Genomic DNA, 13,211 nt, shown 5'->3' on the forward strand with positions numbered 1-13,211 from the left:
CAGTATATTGTTTGTGTAAATTCCCCAGACCAGCTCTCCCTCCTCAAAAAGCCGCATAGATCAAGTTTTATTCTGTTCCACATAAAGTTCACATCTTTTACTGAAATGAGTCATGCTTTAACTGAGTTTACTGTGAGGGAGGAAAGTGGGCTTTAAAATGTTACTCCTCCACCCTGCCTTAGTGATGTATAACAGGATTATTAGTATGCTTGGCAGCAGCTGCTTATTATTTTTACAGAACCTGGATATTTGTGAAAACAAGAAATTGCTTCTACTTGTGTTCAAGTGTAACTGTTTTTACTTTTTTGATGGCTTTGTTTTCCATAAGGCTCCCTGGCTTCTGTAAAGGCAGATTTAGCTTATCTCCTTGGGGTAATTTTTCACTTTGAGCAGAAGGGTGGCATTCTTTGACTTGTGTCTGAAAGAGGGAGAACAACTCTACCATTTTGTGGCCAGTGGCCCGTGCATGGCTGTTGCTGTCACACACAGGACACTTCTGGGCATTGGCAAGTGAAGGTGCTTCACTGGCCCATGGAAATCACAGTGTCTTTGTGTAGACACCAAACTTGGCTCCTCTGTGGATATTTCTTTGTGCAGAGAAGTGAAAAGCATTTTAGCTTATGGCAGAAGGAGCTGCTCAGTGTGTCCTTGTCACAGATTTTTGCAGGAGCAGTCTCTGTACATAGCAACTAAAGATACCATAACCAGTTTTGCTATTGATTTTTCCTGCAGAAGTTCAAGTGGTTAACTTGACTCCTCATACCACCAACCTTTTCTGCTTGTGTTTTGGATGTGTTTTTTCAGGGTTTTTTGAGGCAGAGGAGATGGGAAGGAAACTGTGGTGGTTTGTTTATTTGTTTAATGGGTTAATCTCAAAACAGGAGGAGGGGCAGCCAACAGAAGAGGACCTTTTAGGGTTTTGTTTTTGGCGGTAGGTTGGTTCACTTGACCCATAGGACCTTTCTTTCCTACTCTTCTTGTTGCTGAGAGGTATGGAGAGAGTTACAGTGCTCCCCTGAGCTGTGTATTCCCTATCCTTCCTAAACTGGCAGGGGCATCATCAGCTCTTGACTGACAGAAAACCCAGAGCCTGTTACCCAGTAGGTCCCTAAACCCAGACCAGTAACTTTTATGGAGACACAAAAGCATTTATTTTGATGCTAATGCTTTTGAAGGAAAATGTGAGGGAAAGAGCTGTAATTAAATGACCACTAATGCAAGAAAGAACAAGTGAAATGAACTTTTGGTGACAACATGAATGTAATTCTGTGTGCTCCTCTCCTTGACCTGTGTTTAGCCATCGCTGCCTGGGTTTATCCCTGGCTGACCCAGCAGCTGTGAGGCCGTGGCCGTGCTGCCCAGCCCGTGCAGGGTGAGCAGAGCTCTGTTGTGTTTTGCAGATGCCCCGTTCGGGGGGACCCCGCCCGGCTACGCGTACGATGCTGAGCGCGCGGAGGAGCAGAGGCGGCACCATGACATGATGCCCTACATCGACGACTCGCCGTCCTCCTCGCCACACCTGAGCTCCAAGAGCCGCGGCAGCCGCGACACGCTGTCCTCGGGCTCGCTGGAATCCACCAAATCCGTGAGTGCCTCCCTGCCTGCTGCACTCAGGGCCTTGTGCTTTCAGAGGGGTGGTTGGGTTTGCCGGGGTGTCTTGGTTGGAAAGACAGGTGTCTGCTAAGAAAGGCAGGAGCCTCTCTTGAAATGGAAAATGTAAACTCCCTCCCTCCAAATTATTATAATTTTGAAATTAAGGGGCTCTCAGGCAAAGATACGGGAATAGGAATAACTAGTTCTAGTTACTTAATTTCATCTAGTTTATTTTGGTTTTATTTTATCTAGTTATCTGTTTCCTACTTCTTTACTAGGAAAAATTAAAATAGCAAATACAGTAGTACAAAAAAAACCCAAACCCTAAACACTGACAGTCAGAATCCAACCTTACACCCCATCAGTCAGGGTGTTGGTAGCAATCTCGTTAAATGATGGCTGCATCCTCTTGCAGTGACAGATGTGGCTCAGTTGGAGCAGTGCTCCTGTACAAGGTGCAGTTTTCCTCCCAAGGTCCAGTGATGATGTAGAAGGGTTTGGTTTTCCTCTGAAATCCAGTGGAAAAAAAACTGCTCTGATGTTCCAAATCTCAGAATTTATCTGGGTAGGAAATTCTTGGCTCCTCCCCCTGGCTGGAGCATCTCGCAATGGGATGATGGAATTTTATCAGTCATGCACTGGGACTCAATGGCCATTAACAGGAGATATCTCCTGGAGGAAGGATGGGTTGTGGAAAAGATAAATAACAATGCCCCACCTGGTTTTAGCACCTGGACCACTAATATAACATATCTCCCATGGAGATAAGGATCACTGCCTCACTAGGTTTAACAGATGGTGATAGAATCCACACTGCTGGTCACATCCTGCATTGCAGCCCAAGACCCAGGGACAGACGGGACTGCGGTGCTGTGGGATATCACCTGCCATAACACAGCACTGCCCAGCTGCTGTTGGACATTTACAGCTGAACTGAGGCTTTTAGCTGATGCTAGGCCTACACTTCAGGGGTCAATGTTGCACACATGAATTTTGAGTCCTTTGTGCATTTTAGTGGGGAGGATTGGTGACTAATTGCAGTTGAGAGGGTCTCTAACTAGCAGATGTTTTTGAAAGGAGACTGTGGAACAGAACATATTCATATGTCTGCATGGGAGTTGTCATTGCCTTTCACAAGAAAAATAAAAGTTATTTTCAAGTAGGCTAAGAGTTTCAATCAAGCATCTGGAAGACCTATTTCCTTCACCCTGTGAAAATGGAATGTAAAGAATTAAAAGTGCCATCTCTATATGATGACTTTGGGTGGGAGGTGGCCACTACTTGTAATGGATTTGACTATTCACCAAATAGCTGTCTATGTAATCAATTATCATAGATTGAAAATACAGAAGGGACTGCCTTGCCTGACCTGTGGCTTAAGTCTTCAGTCTGCCTTGCTTTGGTCTTGCTTCAAGTTCAGTAGCATGGCTATAGCTTGTGGCTTCAGAAAATTTCTATTTTTGGTTTTACAGTATTCTTGGCAGTGTGTCATCTGCATGCCTTGGTAGAGAACTGTTGGCTCTGCTGTCTTCACAGTCCACAATGTCTTAGTTTCAGCTTGGATTAGTCTCTTTTACTTTCAGCCTTTTATTTCTTTTTATCCTTTTGCAATAGATTGCAGAACACTTGAGTCCCAAGTTGCTGTTTCCCTGAATATCTTTGTCATTTTCAAACTTTTGGGTTCCCCAAATCATTCATAAAAATGTTCAATAGCACAAAGCCAACTGTCACTTCCTTCCTACAGTACTCCTAAGAAAATGTGCCAAACAACCTTGAATTCCCACATTGTAAATGACACTTTGAAATATCTCATCCAAGTGTTTTAACTTATGTGTTTCCTTTATATTGTTCTTTCCTGTTAATTAAGATGACATGCAAGATAATTATGGATATTTTAGAGATATCAGTGTACATGTAAATCAACACCATCACCATTATCATCAGGCAGTTGTATTTACCTTGCATCAAAAGGCAAATCTGAGAAGTGCCACAAACCATCAGTGCTCAGGTCATTATCCACATCTTCTGCTCTCTTCCAGGATGTATTCTAGGCTAAGAATCCTTCCTGATTCAGTGTCCTCATTCTTTCTCATTTATAAAATTCATTGTCAAGGTCTCTTAAAGCATTATGGAGTAAATATATTGTTGGTGTTTGCTTAATTTTATTTGACTTAAGTGTGGAATCTAGTTAGCTGCTTATGCTTTAGTGTATTCATTTTGAGATGCTTTCTTATCTCTCAAGATGAAAATTCTTGGGCTATGTAAGAGGCTTTTGAATGAAGAAATTATCATTAGTAAATTCAAAAAGCTCCAAAACCATTTTAATATTGGCTTGAGATTTTCAGGTTATGTTTCTCGAGATGAAGGAAAAACACTGTGTGGCTACACATGGCTGAGAGTTGTCTTCAAAGAGCCAGTTATGACAGTGCCTGTGATTGGAGGCCTGCAGGAGACACTGCCCAGCAGTTAATCTTGTTCTGTATTTGTTTGAATATTGCCTCATAAGTATCTAACAGTAGCTAATTTAAAAGTTACTATAATAATGCTTGAAGGCTGCTTCTTCAAAAATTATTTTTAACATAAATTGCTGCTTTCTTTTCTCTGACTATAAAAAGATATTTCATGGCATCCAAAAGAAAGAGGTGTCCTGATACAGATTAGACTTCTAATAATGAACCTCAACTGCTCCAATTGATCCTGTCTGTAATCAGTCCACAGATGACAATCCCTGGGCAGTCCTGGACAAGCAGAAAGAGTAATTTCAGATATTTCCCAAGCAAGTTAAACTTTCAGTCATCATGAGCTGTGAGATGGCTTTTGTTGAGCTGTGTTTTCAGCTGTAGTGGAAAAGACATCAGTAACAAAATCAAGTGTCAAACACATAACATGTATTGTTACCTGGGTGCATGTCTCTTCTCCTTTCTTTTGCACTAAACTTGATTAGCAGAAAACATGTTTTGTTTAGATGTGTTTGCCTTTAAAGTTGTCTTCTTGCGATTTTAACTGCGGTGCCTGCAGTTACTTCTGAAAATTTCAGGTTGTTTTTATGACCAGAGTCTGGAAGTGAACTGTATGCAACAACACAGTGCATGCATCAGGGCACAACATGAAGGTTGTAAAGGCATTCAGAAGCTAAGAAATCTTGAATTTTTACAATAACTTTGAATTTCTCAATTGTCCCATCTTTCCTGTGGGCTCCAGCATTGTGCAGTGGATAGAGGGAATGATACTCACAGGATTCAATATTTTATCTCTAGAGTTGCACCTTATTTTCATCTCTAGTGCCTGCACCTTATTTGCAGGACACTGCAAACTCCAGTCTGGGTACAAAGGTGTTCATTTGCATTAACTGCAAATACAGCTGAAATGCCACACAGGTCTTAATTGTCCTTGCAGTGTTCCTGTGAGATAAGAGGATGGTATGTTCACCAACCACAGGTAATCAGGGCAGACAGATTATGGGAGAAGCATCTGCTAATTTTGGGTGCTTAATGTGAGATGTGTGATATTCTGCAAAACCAGGCTCTGACTTTTAACACAGCTTTCTTCACATTGAAGTAAAATTCCTTTAATTTCACTTTGCAACCAAGAGTTAACAGTATTCCAGTCAGGCACCCAGAAAAGGAAAATGTAGCAAACCATGGTATTTTAAATTTATATTTTATAAATCTGAGTCCTTCATTATGATCACAGAGGCATTGCAGCATTTTGCTGTGATGTTCAGCTGCCTCCTCCATGAGACCTCTTGGGGACTGCATTGTTGCTATGTGAATATTGAGGGCATTTTGCTTTGCTGTATTTCATGGGCTTGCTCTGTGCTTTGTATTTTTCTGCCAGGTGTTTGACTGAGTTCTTCCACCTCCCTAGAGCAGCTCTACCCCTTGGTTGGGCAGCACATCAGGCTTCACCTGCTCTGTCCATCCACCACAGAGAAAGTGCAGAGTGCCAAAAGCACTCAGAGACACAAAGCATTTTTTGCTAGAAGAGAATGTAGGAAACCTCCTGGGCCACTTGTGAGGGGCTTCCTGCTGCTCTCTCAGTGTGTAGGTGACCAACTCCCAGCACATTCTATTCCAAGAATTGAGGGTTGCAGTTCACTTCCAGAGGTTTGTGGTGTTTACACTGGGCAGTGTTTTCTACTCCCTCCTACCACTTGTATCTCATGAGCAGATGAGGAGAGGCTGCCTGCTCTGCCTCCAAACTCTGCCCCTCCAGCCATGGCTGCTGCATTCCCATCCCACCTGTCCCTGCCCCCTGCACAAACTCTGCTGTCCCAGGAGGAGGATGAGGCACCAGCATTAATTTTATCTGTGACCCACAGAGGATCAAGCAACACAGACAGTTGTAGTGTGCATCTCAGCAGCCCTTGACTTGTTATTTGTGTGGAAAGGAGGCCTTAACAAGTGTCTGTAGGGCCTGACCCAACTTTCTCCATTTCTTCTGGCTCTTCTGGAATCTCAGGCTGGGCTGCTGATGCATGTCCTGCCATAAAACCAGTGCTTTTGCCAAACTTTGCTCTGAAGCAAGCCTGCAGGGACAGAGGAAAAAGTTGAAATAGGTTCCACTAATGCTTAAGTTGTTTGTTTGTTTAACTTGAGAAGAGATTTAGTTTTCCCAGACCTTCCTTTCTGTAACAGCTGAACTGTTGTGATTGAACTTCACAGAAATTCTGGAAACCTCTCTTGGAAAATGTCAGCCCAAATGTTTGCCAAATAAGACACTGCTGGTAGCTTCAGAAGGTCTCAGACTGTTGGTAAAAAAATAGTGATAATTCACTTCCAGAAAGAGAGAGAATGTGTCTGTTTTTCCCATACAGTGAGGGTGAAGAGCAGAGAAAATACCTGGATAAAGTTAGAGGAGGACAGAGGGAGAGCTTGCTACACTATTCTTAGGCCACAGGAAGGTGTAGGGACAGCTGGAAAATCAGTGATGACACCCTTTGGAAGAGAAGAGTTCTGCCAGGAGTTTTGGAGTGGGTAGCTTGCAGCCTGGAGGCTAAAAAAGGCTGGGGAAGGGGGAAGCCTCACTCCCTGACATCCTGGCTGCTCCTCATATGAGGAGAGGGTGCAGCCCTGGAAGTGCAGAAATAGGAAAGGCCTTTCAGGATGCTCAGCAGCAGAGGCAGGCTCAGAGGCTGCCTGGGGCCCTGTGCAGGTGGGTGCAGGGCAGGCACTGGAAAAGCAAAGCTCATTCCACAGCCCCAGGAAATGAGGGGAGTCCCTTCTCAGGAATTTAGAAGATGAGCTTTTGACAAAACAAATCTCTCCAATTCTTGCATATATCAACCCAAGGGAGGTAGGAGTGCTAAAGCTGAGCAGCTACCTACTGTCAGTTCTGTTTGGAGGAGAAATTGGCTGGTACTTAGAGACTTTCAGGTAGAATTTCTCCTTCCTTTTCTGCTGTGCATCCATGGTTGGTGCAGCACTGGCAGCCTGTCCTCAGATCAGATCCCTTTGTTCCTGTTGTCTGCCAGCTCAGCAAGAGCAGGGTGTGGGTTTTGCTCCTAGCTTGGTCCCAAGGGATGCAGAGCTGACCTCTGAAGCTACAGCAGTAAATGGGATTACTGCTCCTATTGGTGCCACTCTTGCTGGCTTGTCCTTCCCCCTCCAGCACTTCTAATCATTCTCCTTTTTCCTCTCTGTATTTGAAATGGTTTGTTTGTTTTGTTTTACTGTCACTTTTCCCTCGCCACCCCCAACAGATGCAGTTTTTCCTTTTTATTCTCCAGTTCTTTGCTCCTTAAGGGCTCTGCCTGGATGTACAGCCCTTCCTGAGGAGAGCTGGCACACCAGTACTGATGTTATAAATAATGTTGGCTCTTCTCCCTGCTGCTTCCCCTCCCCACATGGAGCAGGATTGGCTTGATTACAGAATTTGGCCTCTTTAATATCACCAAGACAATGAGACACCTCCAGCAGAAGCTTTCAAACATATTTACACTTTATAAATTGAACTGAATGTTTTTTCTCCTTTTTGTAGGCTGTCAACTTCTGTATGAGGCTGTGAGCTGTCCTTATGGGAAAGCTTGCCTTTGAATGCATTCATTGCATGGTGTATGAACACCCTGTACCAAAGGAAGAGTTAAAGTGCCTTTTATACACCCACTTTGAATCCCTGATTCTCTTTATAGAGCTGTGCCAGCAGCAACCTCTTTGCAAAATCTTGCGTATTGTGGTTTCCAGATTCTTAATCTGTGCTCTTCTAACATTTGCAAGAAAACAATCATTGCTGTTAATTTAAACAAGAACCAGGAAGCCCTGAGTTCTTTAACCAGAGTCAGGAAGAGCTGAATCTGTCTAAACCTTGGAGCTGGTGAATGTCAGCCTCACAATAATTGAACACAGCACACGATGCCAACCTGGTTAGTAAACTGGAGTACTTAGGCTGACAAGCTGTAAACACATTGAACCCAGCCATGGCTCAGGGCCAGTGTGTGTGCTCTGAGATCTCCAGAGCTTCCAACCCCTCTCACTGGCCGTGGTTCAGGTTGCAGGATTGTACTGTGACTCAGTCTTTTGGTTTTTAAGGTTCTGGAATAGCAAAAAGCACCACCCAGTTGAGAAGAGAGGAGAACACCAGGATCTTATAGGCATGAGATACCTGTGTAATTTCCTGTAGCCTGCTTTCCACCTTCCTTATTGTTTTGGTGTTTTTTAAATGTAGTTCATGAGGAGTGGAAGCAAAGCACTGATTTCTTCTTTATTCAGATCTGGCTAGGTTCTGGGTCCTTACAGATCCCATAGCAGAGGCACAGGAATGCTCTGACTGCTGCCCTGGTACAGTCCTGCAAGATTTATTTTGAAATAAATATTCTGGGTAGAGAGGTAGTCAAAAGATGGGAGGGCAATGGAGAAAGGCTAGACATGGATGCTGGCATCAAAGAGGCAGGGACAGCAGAGCATGAAAGACCAGTCAGACTTGTACAAGTGGAAAACAGGCTAACCAAGCTGGGTAGGAAGCATGGGCTGGACTGCTGACCACCTGGCACTCCCTGCTGAGTGGTTAGAGTTTGCCAATGCAGGCTGCTCCCACTTCCTGCTGGGAACATCCCATCTGCACACGGGTAATAGGTGTCTTTTCCTCCTCTGTGCTCTGGTAGCTGTGGTACCTGCTCCTCCACTTGCCACAAGCAGCTCAAAGATTTCAGACTGCTCCCTTCTTGCCAGGGTAGGGGAAAGGAGTCCTCAGCCTTGGCAGGTCTCCCTGTCCTGGTGGGGAGCTCGACACCAATGCCCAGGATGTTCCCTCTGAGCTGTCCTGGCTGGAGTGCAGGAACAGAGGGGCAGTGGGGCTCTTGGAATCAGCGTTGCTCTTTGTTTCCCTTCTGTGTCAGACACGGGCAAAGCAGAAATTCCCTTGGCCCAGAGCACATCACAGCTTGGCTGCTGTGTGGGCAGGGTGGCAGGACAGTCCCACAGTCTCTGCTCACTGCTGTCCTGTTCTGGGTGAGCAGGTGAGCCTGTTCCAGCTCTGTAAGTGAGGAATGATGTAATACCAAATACTAAACATACTCTTCTTCCTGATTTTGGCACCAAGTGAATTTCCGAGTCTTGGAGTACATTTCATGACAAGAGTGGCTTCAAAGGGCCCTGAGGCTGAAAAAGCACAGGGGCTGTTCTCCAGATGTTCATGGTGCTCCAGCAGCCCCAGCTGACACTGTGAGCAAAGGCTCCCTCAGCAGGAGCTCTTGTCAGGACACAGCTCCTGGGAGGGAGCAGGAGCAGCAGCACAATGCACTGAGCAGCTCCCTGGTGCTGCATTGATCCCTGACACAGCAGGAGCAGGGAGCATCTTTTCACACTGGAGGAAGCTGTATGTAAATCTGAGGTACTGCATTGGAAATCTTGTAATGTGCCCTTTGATTGTTGGATCAACTCCCCTGAGGGTTCCTTGAGCAATTGCTGTGCAGGGAGTAGAACAGCCAGGCCCTACCCTGTGTCCTGGCTGCCTGTGGCCGAGGCTGGATTTCTGCAAGCATCGCACTGGGAAAAATGCCCCTATTAAAAAAGGACAAAAGCGTGGACTTTGCACAGTGGCCTTGTGGTAATGGCCAGGAAGGAAGGCCTGCAGTGTGTCCTGGGAGATGTTTGTCTCTCTGAAAGCACATCTCTTTAAACAGGAGGAAATGAACATTCCAACAGAACGGTGCCCAGCAAGAGCTGGCTTGGAAATTAAAGCTTTTACTTGTGAAGAGGAAAACTGTTCTCAGAGCTGTAAGGAAAACTGTTGTGCCACTGTCGTGATGGGGAAGTTTAAATTGTATTTAAATAACTTGTCATTGTGTGCTGCTCTCTAGAGATGTTACAAACATACCCAGCTGAATTTTAAATCCTCACCTCCTCCAAGAGAACCTGGTGAGGAGAATTATAGTGCTGTGTCAATATTGACCAGTTACCTCATCCTCAGCACTGCGGACTTTGGAGCACTGTTAGTTTTTCTCAATGCTTCTTTGTGTAGCTGCGCTTTTTCTTTTTCAAGTGTTGTAAGAAATCTTTGGAAACCAAGAGCAATTGTGTTTTTCTTGCACCAGGGCTGCTGCATCCCTTCCTCTTTGGATGAAGGCAATCTTTGTTAACCCCCTTGGGGCTGCCTGTCTTCATTATGTGTGTGTACATGCCTTACAAAATGTCCATGAGCTGGACATGCAGGCACTCCCAGTACAGAAACCATAAGCAATGGTCACAGCCTTGTTGAACATTTCTATGCCAGTCACATGGATGCACAGGGTCTGCTGCAGTGTTCATTTTACCATGTAATTTGTCACTTGTGTTTTTCTGAAGTCTTCTGAATACTGACTGGTGAATTACAAATTTCTGCCTTCTTTGAGATGCCCTTTCAAGATTTTAAAAGGTGCTGTGGTTCTTCTTGAATGTCACTGGAGGGTGGGATGCAAAGAGAAGTTCCTCTTTCCATGTAGTACCTGATGTGTGTAAGTCTTACTCATTTCCTTAGAACAGCTTCTGTCTGCCACTTTTATTTAAGAGGTGGTGGTGGTATTTGACACCTCACAAAATTTTTATGAAGTAGCTGCTGCAAGTCTTTTAGGCTAGAATATAGCTTGTGAAATTTAATGAAACTGTTCAAAAATCAGGATGGTTATTGATGAGACAGAATCCAGAAATATCTGGGAGCGTGAGGATCTGTTTCTCTCTTCGTGTTGTGTGTAGGCTCAGAGTCACACTCAGGATGTGATAGTTCCTGCAGACTGAACCTCTAGCCCAGGTACCTCATCTGAACATCTGCAGAGGACCTAAAGCTCCTAAACTAAGTGGAGCTTTTTTGGGGCAGCTATAGGACTGTGCATTCAGTCACTAGAGTGGAGTGTACTGCTCTGCTTCCCGATCCTCCCACTGTGAAATCAAAAGCTGAAAATTCTTCTGGATATTAAGAGTAGGATGGAGCCTCAAAAAACTGACCCAAATCTCTAGAAAAAGCATGTACCCTTTCAGAGCCAACTTCTGACTCTATTCTTAGAGACGTTTAACAACATAAAAAGGTTGCAAGAGTTCTAAAATGCTATTTCTGTGAATGGCAGAAATAAAAAGAACTGGGAATAGGTCTCTATAAAAGGGGGATGTTTCTCATTATTTGTAACCTTCTTGCTTGACCAAATTTTTCTAGAGTTTTTGGAAACACTCAGTTTCACTTTATCAGGTTAAATGCTTTTTAAGGTGACAGTTTTGAGAGGAAGGATAGTTGAAATTCAACAGAAAGGATTACTACTTTTCTTAGCACTTTATGCTAGTCTTCCCCACTAGCCCTTGGATGTAGTCATGTGGGGCTTTTTTCTCTTCTCTTCAGTTGTTTTGGTTAAGAACTCCTTCATGGAATCCCAATAAGAAAAGGAGCATGTGTATTCTAAGCCATGCTGATTATTCCATCCTCTCACTAAAAATAGACACTGTGCAAGCTGGCACTGAAAAGTCTCTTAGGGAATAGCAGAGAGCAGCAGGAGGAGCAGCCCTGTGGAGCCAGGGCAGGCTGTGCCTGTGGTGTGCTCATGCACACCTGGGGCAGTGCAGAGGAGTGATCCTGTCTGCCCACAGAAACACAGCTCTGGAGAGCTCCTGTGGGAGGAGGGAGGGCATTGCACTGAACAAGGGCCCTAAGCTTTGGTTAGGAGGATGAATACTGAATTTTTAAGTTCCATGTTTTGTGTTTTATGAAGAGGTCTGGGCACCCAATTGAGACACCTCAGTTGGATGACTAAAGCTGAAACCTGTAAATAACCTAAGTGGTATCAGTTGCTGGTAAATAAAAATTTCTTTAATGTTTTTTATTTACATATTTCTAGAAACAAGATGTTGAGCACAGGTGGATGTTTTTGTTTGGTTTTTAGTCTCAAAGTAAATAAAAAAACAAGTGTGTTCTGGTCAGCTGAATGGTCTTTTACTCTCCATCCTCATTCTTGGGGTTTTTTTTCTTACTCTTCCTGCAACCCACTCTTTATTTTTTTAATTTTTTTTTCTCCTTAACAACTTCATTGTAGAGTGAGCCAGACCTGGAGAAGGGCCTGGAGATGAGAAAATGGGTCCTGTCAGGAATCCTAGCCAGTGAGGAGACCTACCTGAGCCACCTGGAGGCCCTGCTGCTGGTAAGGCTGGGGACAGGTGCCAGTTCAAACACTGCTACTTGAATTTTCACTGCTGCTTCTACCCAGAGTTTCCCTGAACTTCACATACCACAGATTATAATTTGCTAGGGGCAAAAGGTACCTGTTACTCTTCTCCAGCAGAGAGAGAGGCTTAAAGGTAGGACTGGATGTAGCAGAGTTTGGGAGTTGTTAATGTGGCAGTATCCAGGAGCTCTGTCTTTAAGTATCCTGTGCTAATTATTACACATTGCTGTACAGTTGGACAGAGATTAGGGAAATGGAGTGCAAAGGGATTTTAATTGCAGCATTAATATCCAGGGAAAACCCACCTACCATGGTGGCTGATCCCCATGAGAGAACTTGTTCGTGTCTAGCTTTCAGGAATTGTGTGGATACAAATCTCACTTTTTATTAGGATGAAAAATAACTCTATGGAGGGATGTGTTGCAGTGTGGCAAAGGTGAACATTCATGGTTCTCATGATAATGATTTCCTTCTTTCCTCATTTCAGCCTATGAAGCCTTTGAAAGCTGCTGCCACCACCTCCCAGCCTGTGCTGACCAGTCAGCAGATTGAGACAATATTCTTCAAAGTGCCTGAGCTCTACGAGATCCACAAAGAATTCTATGATGGGCTCTTGCCCCGAGTGCAGCAGTGGAGTCACCAGCAGCGTGTTGGGGACCTCTTCCAGAAGCTGGTGAGTCAGCTGCCATCACCAAAAGTGCTGGTACCCCTCACCCATCTCACAGGAGCTGGAGGTTCCCTTTGGTGACTGCACAGAGCAGAGGGATCAAAATCTGTAGCTGGAATAGATGAGAGGTTTCTCACCTCCTCACTTTGTCACTGCAGTGAAGGCCCTACAGCAAAAGTGGCTCTATGGTTTCACATAAATGTTGAATCTCCAGGGTTTCTGCAGAGTCCTCAAAACATTTCCTTTAGATGGAGATGGGAGAGTGGCAGTATTACAAAGTGAACTTCTTAACACCATCAGTGAAGTGTTCCTCATTACTGTTGAACTTCCCCA

At 44.4% G+C, this 13,211-nt stretch overlaps 1 protein-coding gene across 1 annotated transcript in view; it reads left to right on the top strand.

The window, feature by feature from the left end:
- Window positions 1-13,211, top strand: part of BCR (BCR activator of RhoGEF and GTPase) — a 93,828-nt gene that overhangs the window by 45,274 nt on the left and 35,343 nt on the right. Inside the window, exons 2-4 of the mRNA XM_033075743.2 lie at window positions 1,401-1,585; window positions 12,083-12,187; window positions 12,699-12,884. Coding sequence (XP_032931634.1) covers window positions 1,401-1,585; window positions 12,083-12,187; window positions 12,699-12,884 — 476 coding nt within the window. The remainder of the gene's footprint in view (window positions 1-1,400; window positions 1,586-12,082; window positions 12,188-12,698; window positions 12,885-13,211) is intronic.

The sequence above is a fragment of the Catharus ustulatus genome, chromosome 18, assembly GCF_009819885.2.
Source record: "Catharus ustulatus isolate bCatUst1 chromosome 18, bCatUst1.pri.v2, whole genome shotgun sequence".
Classification (NCBI taxonomy): Eukaryota; Metazoa; Chordata; class Aves; order Passeriformes; family Turdidae; genus Catharus; species Catharus ustulatus.